The sequence below is a fragment of the Drosophila miranda genome, chromosome 4, assembly GCF_003369915.1.
Source record: "Drosophila miranda strain MSH22 chromosome 4, D.miranda_PacBio2.1, whole genome shotgun sequence".
In the NCBI taxonomy this organism is placed as follows: domain Eukaryota; kingdom Metazoa; phylum Arthropoda; class Insecta; order Diptera; family Drosophilidae; genus Drosophila; species Drosophila miranda.
The window spans coordinates 25,294,135-25,311,246 of record NC_046677.1 but is presented as its reverse complement, the minus strand read 5'-3'; the positions used below and the strand labels follow the sequence as shown (position 1 = coordinate 25,311,246).

Here is a 17,112-nt window from a genome sequence, read left to right as displayed (position 1 = left end):
GACAGAGACAGAGACAGCGAGCAGCGGCTGATTTGAATAAAGCAATGGTGTGCGTGTGTGTGTGTGAGAGTCGTAAATCAGCGGCACATTGCCATCTCTTTTTCGCACGAGAGCTTCGCACACAGCGACAGCTTTTGTGGAACCTAAGAGGCATCCAAAGAGAGAGAGCAACTTTTTGCGGAGCGGAGAGCTTTTGCACTGGTATGCGTAAAGAGAGCGATCGCAGCTTTTTGCACTAGTGTTGGTGGAGAGAACGATCCCAGAGAGTGGCAGCCACCACGTGAGCGACATGTTATCACTGGGTCCTCTCTCTCTCTTTCTCGCTCTCCACTCTCTGCGCAACAATTGCAATGTTGCACACTCGCGTGTGTGTGTGCAAAAAGTGCAATTGTTTGAGTGCAGTGGCTGCCGTTTGTTTATTTGCCTTTTGTTGTTTTTTTTTTCTTTATAGATTTTGTTGTGCCGTTTTTCGCAAAAGAAACAAAAGGAAAAAAAACTTGTTGCAGCGCTTTTCGCCGATCCGCGCGCATCTTTCAGATACTCAGCCACAAGCTGGCTTCAGTTCAGTTCAGTTCAGCGTTCAGTGGTTGTAGCTCAAGTGCGCGCGCTCTCGCGTCTCCACACCACACGGACTTTGCCACCAACTTCCAGAACCAGAACCCACGGCAGAGCCAGAGCCAGAGCCTGTCCGCGTGATGCCTCTGCTCTGAACCGATCCGATCCGATCCACACCGCTCTTGCCACGACCGCCCCTCACGCGCCGCGTTTTGTTTGGCTCTTTTGTGCCGCATTTTCTGCGTTTTAACGACGGCATTTGTGCGACTTGTCGGTCGGAAGGCTAAGACGCAAATTCCACCAACAAAAAAAAATATACGAAATTTTTGGGGTTGCACCAAAGTGAGTTTCAAACGAATTCTGCCACAGATTGTTCGGGCCAAGAGTGCAAGTGACGAATATGATAATGATTTTTGGTTGGCCCAAAAGTGAGAAGAGTTTTTGTTTGCCATTTTGAGGTTACAAGTTATACAATATACGATCATAAGAATAATAAAACAAAAAGGTAATTTAAAAGAATATTACATATAATAAAAATGAATATTTTGATGGACACTAATCAGGGGGATATTTTATATCCGAATCAAATACTCAAGAACTGTTTGTATAAATATTTATGTCGATACAGATTTCGATATAAAGAATTTCCTTTTGTATATTTTGTACAGACATTTGTCTATCAATTTCATAGCTGTAGCACCAAAAAGGTAATCATTTCTTGGCCTTTTTGCCAGACTTTTGTGTGAGTTACTGCTTGGCCTCCTCCAGGGCCTTCCTGCTCGTTTCTAATTTTATAATATTTTTAACATAGCAGCAAGGCACTGATAAATGTTATCAATGTTTTCTTGGGGTAAATAATACAAATTTTTATCGCAAATATCCTTAGATTTTTTGTGGCTTAAGATCTGTGGATTTTCATACTGAAGTAATTTCTTTTGTAAAGTAAATCGTTCTGTTGCGAACCGCCCTTCTTTTATGATAGTAGTTCCCCAGAATTCCTGGACCCCTAATCGTGAATCACGCAATTGAAAAAACACGAATTTAATTTCACAATCCTAATCTATAATCTTGAACAGCCTTTAATAAAAATGAAACCGTCTTTAATTTATGTTGCTACGATTTTCGATCGGGGGTTTTTCCCAACCACAAAATTCTATGTGTGTGTGTTTTTTTTTTCAGTGGTTTGAAGACCAGGAAAACCTATCCTATATCCAAAAGGCATACATATGTCATTCCCTTGACTCCAACTGGTGCCATTCCCCTCCCCCCTCCCCCCCGTCCACCCGTCCCTGTGGGTAAACAGGGGCCTGCATCAAGGTTTACTCTGAAGCGTTGAAGTGCCACCTCGCCATCCTTCATTCCCCGCCCCACCAGACGATACCTTTCGCAATGTCGCGGCAAAGAGCCAGCCACCGCCAGGCGATAAATAATATTAAAATTGAAATAAATACAATAAACAAAAGCGAGTGTAAGGAAAACCGATCGATTTACACCTTAAATATTGTCGTCTTGGGCAGCTACCCTTCCCTACCCTACCCTTTCCTTCCTACCCAACCTTCTCGATTTGTTTGATGTTTATATCTATATCAATACGGGCATATATTTCTGTATGTACTTTGTTGCCTGTGGCGATAAGGTACGGACGGTACGGACGTTACGGACGGTACGGACGGCACGGAGCGATCGTCTCGATATGTTTTTATTAGCATAACACTTGTGCGTCGCTTGGTTTGTTTCTTTCGAGTTCAAGTATCTGTGGACAAGTTGGAACTGCATTTCCTTTTATTTCTTTTTCTGTTTTTCTCTTATTCAAATGCCGTTATCTTGGGGGGCTGGTGGTACCATTTGCTGTAACGATCAAGTGATTGATTATTTTTACAGTACAATAATAAATATTTGTTCTTGGTCATGCCTGCTTAGCCTAATTAGATAAAAATGGTAACCGCATGGAAGCCGGCCTCCTATGGCCGCCTCTCTGGTGCATTATCTTGACTGCATTTTCCCATTTACCATATTCGGTGCGCCTCTTGAACTGATTAAGACCAGAACAGACAAGACCAGACCAAGAAGACAGGTTAGGTATTATTGGAATATTTATGTGGACTCGACTCGTGTCGATAGTTGCGTCGAAGCTCTTGTCTAAAAGAAAAATGAGTTCAATTTGTTTGCCCCCGGCCACTCCCCGATAAGGCCGTAACTGTGCGAGAGATAAAGTCCAAAGAACCTGTCATGGAAACAGCACTTGAGGCAACTTCAACACTTTGCATATCATCGTTGACGTGTTCGACAATTGGCATTTGCCCAAGACACACTCCGGCCGAAGGCCCACCACAAAACTAATCAATTTGATGGGTATCGATTGATGCGAGGTCGGAGCTAGGGCGACAATTGGATGCCCTGTAGGGGAAGAGCTTAAGGGAATTTATATGGTAGGAGGATAAGACTTCTTTCAGCCGGGATTGATCAATTTTGAAGTGATTTATGGAATAATTTATACATAAATATTTTAGCATATATTTATATAGAGTATTGGGAATTTTCTATAGAAAAACAGGAGTGAAAATGTAAGGAGGAATGGAATACAGGGTATACAGATAAGACATATTGTATTATTTATGTTTGCTCTTTCTTATCATTGAAGAGGAACCTTCAAAAGCGTTGAAAAATCTTTGGAATAAAGAAGAAGTGTACATGAGCATGTTTTGTACAAAAAGGACCGATTTAAATCAGTAAAAAATTGAATAAATATTTAACCAGGCTTAAAAGATCGAATTTTCCATAGATTCTTGTAATTCTTACCACTTCCCAGCTTTCTTCCGATCCCATTGGCCCTCTCCCATAGTTCTTTCTTTTCAAAACCCATCATGTGTTCATTTTGCTATAAATAAACATGAGATATCTCACTGAAATCTTATCGAACCATATAGTTTTCTCTATAATTTACATATGAATCACTATCTTTATAAAAATGTACATAAAAGGCTTGTCAACAAGACCAAAAAGTCAGCGACTGGACGATAAGAGTTATTGATTTCTTTGCTACTGATAAGTTAATTTTGTGTCAAAGGAGTCCTGCACCACCCCTCCGTCAATCGGAAGCGCGATAGGGGCCAAACAATAAAATATAATTTGCAAAATTAACAAATAAGTTGAAGGCTCGTGATTAAAGTTTACTAAATTCACCTGATTTCGTTTATTGCGCGCTCTGCACTCCACAAACACTCGAGGGCTCTCTGGAGAGCTCTACAGCTCTACAGTTCTTCAGCTCTACAATTCTGGGAATTCGCAGAGCTGGGGAGTAAACAATGGAATCTATCGGAATATGGTCCGATGTTTTGGTGCGATCAAAGTTCAGTTCAGATTTCGACTCTTCCCTATCGCTATCCCTATCGTTCCAGGTTCGGGTTGGGCTAGGTCTTGGCGTGATAGCACTCGTAAACTCCCCTCAAGTGGGCAATGGTTGACAATCTTTGGAATGGGGCAGTCTTTTTTGGGTAAGGGACTTCCCTTTTTGCCTCGATTTTAATTGGCATTGTTCTGGGAAATTCTTTAAAGATTGTGGACCGTTTAGGGGTGTCTCAGATAGGGAATATTTGGGTATAGTTGGAGGAGTATCTGTAGTTCGAACAGAGATCTATTGATGATAATTATGAACTGTATTTAATTCGTACTTCATCTAATACCTGTCTAGAGCAATCCCAGGATATCCCAGCTACCTTTCCACTTTTCTAGACCATTAAAATACTGATATCATCCGCCTGAACCGTGCTCTACCGATTTTGAGTCTGGTTCTTTCCCTTGAATGGCAATTCTGGGAATCTCCTTTAAACTTCCGCACTTGAGTGACTCTTACGAGTATATTAATCGATCAGACGCCACGTGATGGCCATTGGTTGCACCTGTGTCTGTTCTTGCGAAAGCGCCTGCCCATAAATCGAACCAATAACAATCCAAATTAACTCAAAAACAAAACCAAAATATAATAAAAAAAAGAAACGCAGAAACAATGAATGGCATTCATTAGTCAATTACAGTAAGACCTGGCTAGTGGCTCAAGATAGCACCGCCTGATACCGGGAAACGGCGGATGACTCAATGCCAAAAGGGGAAATGGTGTCTAGATAGGGCGACAGCCAATTTGTTTAGAATTTTGGAAACGGAATTCGGAATTTGGAACTGCCGACGACAGGGCGGGGCAATCAGTTAAATGTTTTGCTAATTATAATTGAGCTGCAATGGGGTTTAATTTGTCTTAGTTGCTGAGCCGCAAATTGTTTCATTGCGGGAGTTCGTGGGGTTCAGAGCTGTAAGCCGACTTGAGCCGCCAGGAAACCCCCATTTGGCACTTTACGAATGGCGCCCCATTATTCATAAACACCGAAAACGCAGACCCGGCCCACTCCGGTCTTAGCTGGCTGACAGAAATCGATGAGAGGCCTTAAGTATAATTAAGTTTTTAATTTTCAACTAAACTTCAATTAGCATTTGAAGTCGCCCCGGGCTAAAAATACACCTACTATTTCTATTTATTGTCCAAATATCTACTGTATCGAATTTCTAAGGAAATTGATGGGCTGCGTTTCGCAGGAAATTCCCAGCCCAAAGGGGGAGACCATATGTAAGCCAGGGCATTGTCTGGTTGGGTGGGCAAAGGTCATCTGTTTGGAGGGGACACCGCGACCTGTTGCACAGCAATATTTACGTAGAACTTTGGTCTGAAGTAATCGCGATTCACAACCTACTTGGGCGATGACGAAGGCTGGGACATGTTTCAAATTAAAGTGAACTCAAACTAAGGCCAACCTACATGGAATTTGGAAAGAGACAAGATCTATAAATTACCCAAATTAATTATAAATTTATCGTATTACTATTTTATCCATTCGGAGACCCAAATATATTACTTCTAATAGATTTTCTGTCTCTGTAAAGTCTCTGATGAAAAATCATCTTAGAAATGTACAAATATATCGTAATATTACCCAAAAATATCCATTTTTTACACGAAAATTTGAATACCTTTTTAATCATTTTTGTGGCCTTTGGAGATTGTTCTCTCCTTTAAAATTCGGCCTTCTAGTGCACTATCGCATCATAATTGATAAGATTATGAATTTATAATGACTATTAGTGTTTTTTTTCGTACAGAGCGAACAGGGAGTTTCCTGCTCAAGTGTTTTTACTGTCTCCCCGGTTAAGCCTACAATCGTTTCCCTGAATATCAACCATAAATGACAACTATTCATAGTTCTAATCGAATGACATAGTTCTTCCAATCTATGCCTCCCTGCTCCCCTGCTTAAAACTGTAAAACTGTCTGCGAGAACAGTTTGTTCTCATTTTGCTATCGAAATAGGTTTCGTAATACGATTACTGGGTTCAGATCTCCACAATAGACCAAAGAGAAATCGCCTTCGTCACTTTCCACATTTCCGCTGCACTCGGATGGGCCCTGGAAGGGGAAGATGACTGGGGGGTTAACAGAGTTCTTCCACATTTAAATGGCATTAGCAATTATGCGTGTGTCTAGGCCCCAATACAATGAATGGAAATTTGTTTCTGTCGGTGTTTATTGTCTGATTACCGGCTACTGTTCCCCCCTCCCTCTGGGGGGTTTCTTCTTCGTTTCGTTGTGGCTTAAATGGTCAAAAACATCGGGTAGATGACTTGTAATTACATTCCGCAGTTCGGTGTGGAGTCTGTGTGCCCATGATCGGTGTCGGGGTGCCACGAGGCGTACTCGTATATCAATTGCAGCACTGAGAGAAATCCAGGTGGGGAAACGATGGAAAAATTAGGAATAGAGGAGGTTATATTTTAAGCATAGAAAGACTCAAAAGATGGAATAATTATGGAAAGTTAATTATTTTACTATTAAAATTAATTTAATTAAAAAAAATGACTTTGGGTCGATATTGGTTCCATATATTGGGAGGTGTGTTAAGAAAGCAACGGGATTATTTCTCTATTATATTTTGGAAGGAAGCGAGTGAGCCGGGGGTGGCGAGCGAGTGCGCAGGGTGCTTGCCCCCTTCGAACTTCTCTATTAAGAACTTCCGTAAAACGATGTTTTCTATATTTTATTTTATTCCATATTCTTAAAAATTAATTCCATATTACGAATTTTCCCTATCAAAAATTCCCCCTTATATTCGCTATATGGAAGTTCGACTGTATTAAAAATTGTCTTTATAAAAAGAAGCTTTCAATCTTAATTTACTTTGGATTCCCTTAAAATACATTGGACCATCGATCACCTGGGAATATCTTCCAATTTTCCACCCCATAAATCATTAAACAAATATTTCTTACTTTTTCCCTCAGTGCATTGGAGCTATTTTGTAGTTATTATCTTCGGATGGCGATTATGAATATTCAGTTCAATTGCCTTGCTACCGTTGACAGACTTTGTCTGTTCCCCCCCGCCTCTCGCCCTCCGCCACGCCCCACCCAACCGCCCGATAAGCTAACGAAAAGTACGAATGAGTTGGCATTTTTGGATTTTAATTTCCAGCCCCGTCATGTTTATGGCCCTTGTCGCCAGGTGAAATTTCAAGGCGAAATGAGAAGATTTAACCAAAACTTACACAAACACAAACAGAAATTGAACTAATTAAAATGACAAAAAACAAGCGAGAAAAGCAGAAGCTCCGAAGGCGGCCCCAACCAGCAGATAAACGGGTTCACATGTCCATCAAACCCTTTGCGTGCCGAATGATGAGTATGCATAAATGAGTGGAGTCTGCTCCCCTCTCTCGACTGCCTTTCTTCTTCTAAGCTGAAAATGCGATTTGAGGTCTTTGAATTTCTAATTGTTGGGGCTTTTGGCCTGGCCAGAATTTCCTTTGTGGCGCGGTAGAGATTTGATTCCCTGGGGGGGGGGGCACGGACTGTATTTTTACGGGGTATTTGGAGAGGGGCTGGTTATATAGGAATAGGAGGAAGGAAGTTTTTTCAAGGGAGAAAATTACTTTTATTATAAAATGCAAAGCCACTCGCTCGTCCTGCCAAAAATTGTCATTTGTTGAAGGAGAAATGGGCTTTGTAGCCTTCAATAATTTGGCTCATAATTTTCCACAAATTTTTCGGATTATTTTTCCCATTAAGCCCACAAGCAGGTATTTCTCTAGTCGAAATATCGTTTATATTATTTTTAAATGTTTGTTCTATTATTTATTAGCGTGACAATTGTTTTTGTTTAATTTATGATCTAAAAGAGGGGGTTAAACCCCCACCAGCACCCTTTATGGCTAATTAATCTTCTTTGCCTAATTACAGACGACTGTTTGTCCACTTGACCAACTTTGGGGAGCATTCCGTATCGAGGCGGGCTAATCGTAAGGAGAAGGAGGTTTCTTTGGGGGGCTGCTATCTACCTGGAAAGTGATTACCCGTGTGCTCTATGCTGTTCTGTTGCTGCTGTTGGCACAGTTAGCTGTAAGAACTGATTATGCCATTGTTGCTAGCAAACTACTATCAGCAACAGCAACGGCAGCGGCAACGGCACGGGCACGGGCAGCAGGTTGCCAGCAAAAACAAAAACGGCATGTTACTTGAATACAAAAGCTATTGCAATACAAATCAGGCTAGCGGCAGCAGCAGCAGCAGCAGCAACAACAACCAACGACAGCTGTGTCCAGCGGAAGCACTAACAATGTCAACGCCGACAAAAACAACCAAATACAAAATCAATGGCGAGGCCAACGAAAGCGTTGCGGCCAGCACACTGCTCTACCATCATCCACATCATCCACATCATCATCATCATCCACATCATCATCAGCTCAGCAACCTCCATCACCAGCAACAGCAGCAGCAGCAGCAGCAACAACAACAGCAGCAGCTTCAGCAACATCATCATCCGCATCATCATCCGCAACTGCTGCTGCAGCAGCAACTCCTGCAGCAACATGTGGCCAGCAGTTCGCCGCTGCAACATCTGAGCAATCTGTTTGGCCAACATTTGCCTACGCACAGTCTGCAACATTTGATAGCCGCCGAGTACTGGCAACAACAACAACAACAGCAGCAACACACGGCAGCAACAATTAAAAGCGAGCCAACAACTCAATCAGCGGCGGCGGCGGCGGCGGCAGCAGCAACATCGGTATTTGGGTTCACGCCTCAGCAACACGTCAATTTGGCCGCCTCGCTGGTAGCCCTAAAGCAAAACGATCCCGTGGCCGTTGCTGCCATGGTCCCCAGCCCCACAGAAATGCCGTGCACACCGAAAAGAACTGCAACAGCCACAGCAACATCCCCACCATTGCAGGCGCCAAAAGCCACAGCAACAGCAACAGCAACAACAACAAAATCAACAGCCTCCGGAACAATTGACGATAACGATGACGATGTTGCCGACGACGACGACGACGACGAAGACGAAGACGAGGCCGATAATGATGACAGCCACTTCAGCAACATCTGCATGCAAAATCCAGGCGGTAAGTTTGATGTTTTATGATTATTTTCAAAAGATGCAGCCAGCACCTGCCAGGGGCGCTTGAGAAGTTGTTCAAGTATTCCAGAATTATTACTCAAATCTATATATTTTTGGAACCTTTAAAAATGGGAATGTTTATGGATTGATCACGAATTCAATGTTTTTATTGATTTTTAATTACTCTTTGGGCATCCTTGGACTTCCCCTCGCAGTTTTTAATAATGCCATCTCATTTCCATTTCCTGTCCCGATCACGATTCTTTTGATCTCAAAATTTGGCAACGTGTGTGTCTTTTGATTTATTATGCGGCCTTTATTTCATTCATAAAATGAAATGATTATGCCGTGGCCATCTCCATGGCTGCTCACACTTTCGTGTCATCTGCGGCCCGGACTCATTTTCATATCATTAGCCTCATCAGCAGACACGTTTGCTGCAGCAATGCAGCGGCACTTCCGTGCCCCCCCCATCCCCCCGAAAACCCTACACCAGGTTTCCCCCCCAGGTCTTAAACATCATCATCAGCAGCACACATTAACATCATCGGAGCGCCCTCTCATCAGCCAATCGTCGTCGTCTCTCTGCTCGACTTCTGTTTCCTTTTTTCTTTTCATAAAATTGTCTGTTGTCTGCACGCAATATTTGTATATATTTTTATTATATGTATCTTTGTTGGTTTAGGCCAACAGATAGCGAGCGGTTGACGTGCCAGCGCCAACCGGAATGAATAATATTCTTTGGTCAAGTTTTGAATATCGTCTGCACGTCGCGCTGGGGAACAAAATTTACATGGCCCCACCAGCTCAGGAAATGATATTATTGCATGTAGAGCAATTAAATGGTTTTTTGAGATATTATGGAAATTAGTTAGACCTGTGGGTAATCCATATCTGAGTGTTTCAATTAAAATTATGCTAATTTTTGGCCAAGAAAATGAGTTCAAATATTCGCTGACCTTAAAAATTCATTAAAGAGATATTTTCACAGATTTAAATAGATTTTTTTAAGGGGTTTTAGATGATTCTTTTTCATTGAAAAAAGTCTCAAAAGCACTGTATTTTGTAGAAATTTTTTTTAGTCATTTAATTGGATTTAATTTCGATGATTTTTAAATAATTTTTAGTTGTCTGAATTGTTTCTTTTGTCCCCTTTTTGGTTACATTTTTTACACACAATTTTCTTAGAGCTGGAACGCATTTTTCTTGCCTTTTGAAAATCTCCTTCTAGCGTGCTTCTACTGAATATGAAAAGCATTAATAACTAACCATAAAAGTGTTATAATCACGTCAGAGGTGTCAAAAGTGAGTCCGTCCCCTCGCCGCCGCCGCAGACATCTAACAAATTGCCAGCCTCTGTAAGCACGTGGATAATTGATGAGCGCCGCCAACTCCGACTCCAGCTTCGGCCAGAGCCAAGCCCGAGTCTGGGGTCTGGCGGCCTCCGTCTTGGGCCTGTGCCACCATCTTGGTCACACCTCCTCCCCATTCGGTATTTTAGCATAATTTCAAGTGCCCTCAAAGTGATCTCAAAGTGCTTTGTGTCTATACCATAATTATGCCATTTGTACAACCGTTTGGAGCCTCTACGGCCGGCAACATCAAACTAATTTGAATATAATTTCATAGAAAATCAAGCACTCCGCTCCGCTCCGCTCCCCTCTCTCTCTGTTATTTATTGCTTAATCCTTGTGGTTTTGTGCTCGTGCCTCGACCTGTGTCTTTTATGCAAATTCTTTTTTAATAACCCCCCCCCCCCCCCCCCCCCCCCCCCCCCCCAAGTACGGGACGGGCGAGAATTCTTTGGCAGCATCTTTTGTTCGCCCCAAGTTGATTGCAGTCTGTCAGGCCATTGTCTGCGATGCGATCGCCTCTGACGCCTTCTTTTTCGGTCTCATTCAGCGCTTTTGATGGCTTTTGATTATTATTGAAAATGATAAATGAAGATGGGTTCGCGGCTGGGGCCCGAGTCGAGTGCAGTAGCAATTTGAACTCATCAAGACGCTGCAGGTTGAGTGATAGCTCTGATTGCTACCTGAAAAAAGCTCACAAAAGGCGCAGCCTGCCATGAAAAGCCCTAGATCGAGAGAGTATTCAAAACATCCGCTTTGCGGTGAGGGAAAACAGTGGCAGTGAGGGCTAATCTTGGAAGAACTGGTGGCCATAAAGCTAGGGGGTTTTATTTACCAAAAGGTTTGTGTTTTCGACATTCTCTGGAGAATTTGAGAGAATTTTATTGGAAAATATTGTGGGTAAATAAATTAAGTCTAAAAATATGACTATACCATACAAAAATATATTTAAAATAGTTTTAAAATTTAATACAATTTTAAAGTGAAGAAAACTTCAACTTTGGCTCAATATTTCTGCAGTTATAGCCATTCTGTAGACACAAATAATAAACCCTATGAAAAGTCATACAATTCTGTTTTTAAGTAATAAAGTTGTGGGATATTAACCCAGAAAATGCCGAGGGAAAATTAGGAAAGTGCGCTAGTTCATTAACCACACCAAATCGATTTTTTTTAATTTTTTAAAAATTATTTTATGGGTATATTTTATTTAATTTTGTTTATTTTCTTTTTTTTTGTATTTTTCTATTATTATTTTTTATTTTATTTTATTTTTCTATTATTATTTTTTATTGTTTTAGTTTTCTATTATTATTTTATTTTATTTATTTTTATATTATTATTTTATTTATTTTTGTATTATTATTTATATTTTTCTATCTTAACATCGAAACCCACAACTCCAATTTTTATCTCCTGCAAAATACATTAAAAACTTTTCCTTTTGTCGCACAAAATTCTCTATAGAACTTTAATTAGATCCCCCATCAAATGGCGATCATTGATGATTTATTAATTATGTTCGAATGAACTCCACCATCGGCGTGCGGAATCATCAATCAATTATGAATTATGACAGATTGCGTATGCCCCACGTAGAATAGACAATTTCCAGGGCCCTGCCTGGGCATTAAAGATCAAATCAGCTGCCTCGCCAGCCCCCCGGGGTTATTACGGGCCCCCAAACTATTACCGGCTAAATGCCCAGTTAGGAATTTGGAGTTGCCAATTGCTGGGAGAGCACCTATAACCAAATCCCTGGCCAAAAACGATCATCTGCCATTCGGCCAAGTACAGCAGCCATTAGGGGGAACCGGGCTCCCAACTACTTAACCCGGGGACTCCGTCTGCGACTCCGACTCCGACTGCGACTCCAACCAGAACCGAGAGCTGACAACTGTCAGAATTTAATGGCGGCTTCAATTTTTATAACCAAAGCACGACTACCGTCAAAAGCGAGCAGGCCATGGAGGAGGCTACAGCGGCCATCAAGTGCAATGTGAGCTGGGTGCTGGGGGTATGGGGGCTGAGGCAAGTTCAAGTCAAGTTAAAACAGATTACGCCAGCCAATCTGACGGAGCGGAGGCTGCAACGTTGCAAATAAGAAATGCAAACGAGTTGGCAAGCCGCCGAGACCCAAATGCAGATTTCAAAGGCACGATATCGGTCCATAGCGGGGTGGTGCAAGGGGGGCAGGGGGGGCAGAGCCCTGCTCTTCGGTTGAGTTGTATGTGTGCAGCATGCAATATGAGTTCCCACAGTCTCCGCGGCGGTTGCTCTTTGGCAACGCCTTCAAAAACTGATGACGTTGTAAGGCAGACGCAGAGTTGAAGCCCAGCCGCCTCGACCTCCCGCTCCAGCTGCTGCTCCTCCTTTGCTGGCTGATGACTCGCTGGCGGAGACCTCGACATGCATATGAGCTGGCTGGATCCTGGAGGTGGGTGCGTGAGTCACAGTTCCGCAAATCCCTTGATTCTCCAGAGTTCTCGCCATTGAAGGTGTCCAAAATGGTAGAATCCCACGATCGAAGCGATCCAATCTGTCCCCCAACAATATTACACCTCCTGCAGATGGAATGATCTATGAAATGGAGCTCTCTGTTTCAAATCTGTGTAGAGAAAAGGCCCTAAACCTGCCTGGAGGCTTCCAAGATTCCACCTGCTCTCAAGACCCCCATCATCCCCGGTGTTTGCGTGTCACGCTCCCATCTCTAGCCGCACAATTTGAGCCACAACCATAGCCATAACCATCACCATCATCCACGCTCGTCTTCGTCTTCGACTTCGTCGTCGTCGCTTATCTGGCAAAATTTGATCAACGTTTTCGCAATTCGGGAGCTCCGCCCCGAAGGTATTTCCATAAATATTCCCCAAGACTCGGTTCGGTTGCCTCTGCCTCTGCCTCTTGGCTTTTGCTTCATTTTGGACTCTGCTTTTTACTTTTATTAGTTGGCCTGGCCTGGCCTGGGCAGTGGTTTTGCCTGGTTTTGCCTGGTTTTGCCGGGTTTTGGGCTGTGGCTGCCGCCACAAATAAATTAAAATTATGCATGCTTAGGCATAGGGCCATGGGAATTTGTTTTGCTGTGGGAAAGCCTCTTTTGTCTTTGGTTTTACTTTGATTTTATTTCATATTTTGTTTTGTGCTTCTTTTTTTTCTGTTTTTTGGGCAAACAAATACGTTTCGATGGCTGCAGATAATACGAGTGTTTTTGCACTCAAAATTTATGTGTGTGGGAGCCAAAAAAAAAGACGAGGGTGGAGGGGAGAAGAGGTGCGTTTTGTCAATGGGTTTGTGGGTTAAGTGCTGGCAATTTTCGTCAAGATTGTGTGGCTTTTGTGGGGTTAAACTTTGCGTAAAGAGGAGGTTTTTTTTTTTTGAGCTGTACGCCATAAAAATACTGTTTATTATAGCCTCCTCTTGATAGAAAGCCTCTTATAAAATCGTCTTTAAAGTCTATAATTTCACTCTTGGAATTATTTTCTTTTTTATGTTTTTTGGTAGCTCGAAATCTATCCCCTGGGACACCTCTAGGCCAGGCACGAACTTAGCCTCTTTGCATGCCATTTAAAAATTTTAATAAAATTGCATAAGAAGAATTGCATTTGATGGCCGGCCGTAGACCGGGGCCAAAAAACCATTCAGGCACGTTCGGGCAGTTAACTCGGTTTGATTGCCGGCCAATGGGCAACAGCCGGGCTTACAGAGAGATGGAGAGAGGGAGAGGGGGAGAGGAACTCTTCAATATGTTTACCATAAAAAATGGTAAATTTGTGCTACGTTCTGTTTGAATTGAGCAATGCACCAGCAGGCACCAGGCACCGAGCTTCGATCCTGGCGCCTTCTTTGGAACCACAGAAAATGCCGCAAAAATTTCCAATGAACTGAAACGCATCGTAACTCATACGCCTTGTGGGCCTCTCAGCGATTTAATTTGCACCACTCCAGACTGCTCCAGACCGCTCCAGAGTCGCCTCCAATTAGCCGTAATAAAGTTGAGACGTGATATTTCATTTTTGGCTTTCGTTTTTTTTTTCTGCAAGAAAATTTGCCTACGTCCTGCTTCTTCCTTCCTTCTAAAAAGGGTTGCATATGGGGGCTGGGGGCTGGGGGCTGGGGGGCTGCCTCTCATAAAAATCCATCGTCGACTGTTTCCGCAGAAAACCCAAAAGGCAGCTGGCCAAATTATATGCATAAATAATAATTTCAAAGGGAAACAGAAACAGAAACGGAGATGGAGATGGAGATGGAGACGGAGAACTATAAATTTGTTTCCATTTTCGAGTGTGTGGAACGTGAGCTTTTTTGGGGGCTGGGGGGACTATCTTTCAGCAGGATGGCAAGGATATCTGCTCGCTCAATGTTCGAACATTGCGAAACCCTATCATTAGCATTTCCGCTTTTTATTATTGCTCAACACAGGCCCGAGAGAGTACCAGATGATCATACTTAATCATAATTTTAAGTCCTCGCTGGGATCTCTGGGTCGCTGCGGATTCAAATTGCTTAAGAATCTTCCTCTTGGCCTGGCCCTGGCTTGTCATATGAAAATTGCTGCCAGAAGACCCATTAAAGGGAGTCGGCGAGGAGTCGCGTTGAGTCGCGTCGCGTCGCGTCTCGCGGGTCAGCGGATATGTTGCTCTTTGAAAATTTGCTCAAATTATCCATCCCCCCAACCCCAGTCCCAGAGAGAGTTTTGGGTCAAATTATTATATTTTTTTAACAGTGGTTGGAGGCTTGGCATAGTTTACAACAAAATTTAAATAGTTAAACAAATTTTGGAAGGATTTTCCCACAAGGGAAAAGTTTTGTTTGTGGGCCTGAAGGAGTAGATCCTTTTCCCATACTTAGGATTTGCCATATAGACCCAAAATATTTTTATAAATTAGGGAATGGAAAAGAGAATTGTGAGAGCTTTCTCAGGAATTTTCGGGATTTTTGTGGATAGAGTGGATATACCTGAAAATAAAGCCCTCCCAAACTTGAAGTTTTTGTACGATTTTTAATATTTCTTCAACTTTTGGGATTTTTAAACTAATTTTGTTGTATAGATTGTTCTATTTTTATTAGTTATTTTATTTGTGGCATTAATTCCCAACAAAATTAGCGACTAATCATTAAAATTCCCCAACTAATATCAAAGGTACGAGATATTTAGTAAATCATTTCCATTTTATAAGAAAAAACTTTCCATTCTCATTGAAAATATATTATGATATACATACCTTTTTATATCTTTTTTGATCTCCGGGTAAAAGCAAAAATCATATGGAAATTACATACTCCTGAAAATAAAAGAAAAATATATTAAAAAATATATATAAATAAATTTCTTGGGTCATCATTTAAAAGGCTTCAAAAATAGTGCCCAGTGTTTCAAATTCAACACAAAAAAATATATAAATTCCTGGCACTTCTTAGCCTCTTCTAAACCACTGTCCTGCCCAGAGCAACAAAATGTTTTCTGCAAGAATTAATTGACTTTTGGCCAAAGGTCCCGACGCCGTTTCGTAGGCAAATTAGCTTTGAGCCTGAATATTCGGGGTTTCCTGGGAACACAATTAACCAAGAAGTTGCCTTTTCGGGCAGGAAGGCGTTAGAAGGGCGGCAGCCTATTTTACAGTTAGCCCGAAAATTGAGTTTCGAACAAGCCACAAAACAACAGGAACCGAGAAGCCAAAACCAAAGCAGGACCTACCTGAGGTCCCAGCCCCAAAAACAATTTGCCAGCTAAGGAAAAGATTAATGGGTCGCCACAAGAAGCTGTGGAGCAGGCGATCTGAGGATCTGTGGAGCTTCGGTAGCGATTGCTTAGACAGTTCCTGGTATTAATTTTGAATTCATAATTCAGGAAATTTCATTCAGGAGCCGAGTCGGACCTTCCTTGGCGGCAAACTCTTTTCAAATCTCTCTCTCTCCCTCTCTCTCTCTCTCTGCAAGATGCGCCCCAATGACCTTCAGCTTTGGTTTAGCAGGCGCCGAAGACTGGACCAAGCCACATGACGCCGACTTTTACGATCGCCAGCCACACACTGAGTGACCGTTTCAGCAGTTTAAGTTTAACGCCAGTCCCCCCCTCCCCCCACTCCCCACTCCCCACTCCCCAGTCCAACGCCAACGCCAGAATTGTGTTACTCTGAGGCTCAGGCGGCTCTAAAATTGTGCCAACATTTTTATTACTTTTCAACACATTTTCAAGCTGACGCCTAAGTCATTCGTTCATTCGTTCATTCATTCGCTGTTGTTGTGGCAGCTGGTGTCTGGGCCCCACTTTGTAGTGAGAGAAGTTCCGGTGGACAGGCGGGAGGAAAACTGGGTTAAAAAATGTACGAAATATTCAACAAAAAACAAGCTTCAAATTCTAGAAAACAAAACCAAATTTTAAGGATTTCTAGCACCAAAAAATCCCCCAAGCAAAGACCCACAGACTCCTGGAAAACTACGAAAACAAAGCCCAACCCCAAGCAAAAAACCTTGCCATAATTGAAGCTATAGTTGGACCCACAAAATGTTGCATATAGCTCGGACTTTCAAGTAAGGTGCATATTATTAAGCCAAAGGATTTATGACACTTGAATGCGAGCAGCAAGAGGCAGAGGCAGAGCCACAGCCAACAGCCAACAGCCAGGCAACACCAAGCAACTTGCAACCAAGAAACACCAACAAAAAGTGAATTGAATGGGATGAATGGGAAAATGAGGCGCAGCTAAAAGAGCGCGCAATGTGCAACGAGGCCGCACGTTGGACCTGTGCCCGACTCCAGCCCAG

At 42.4% G+C, this 17,112-nt stretch overlaps 1 protein-coding gene across 1 annotated transcript in view; it reads left to right on the top strand.

Annotated features, from left to right (window-relative positions):
- The first annotated feature begins 566 nt into the window (after window positions 1-566).
- Window positions 567-17,112, top strand: part of LOC108163504 (protein nubbin) — a 45,820-nt gene continuing 29,274 nt past the window's right edge. Inside the window, exons 1-2 of the mRNA XM_017298829.2 lie at window positions 567-1,060; window positions 7,834-8,999. Coding sequence (XP_017154318.1) covers window positions 8,006-8,999 — 994 coding nt within the window. The 5' untranslated portion in view covers window positions 567-1,060; window positions 7,834-8,005. The remainder of the gene's footprint in view (window positions 1,061-7,833; window positions 9,000-17,112) is intronic.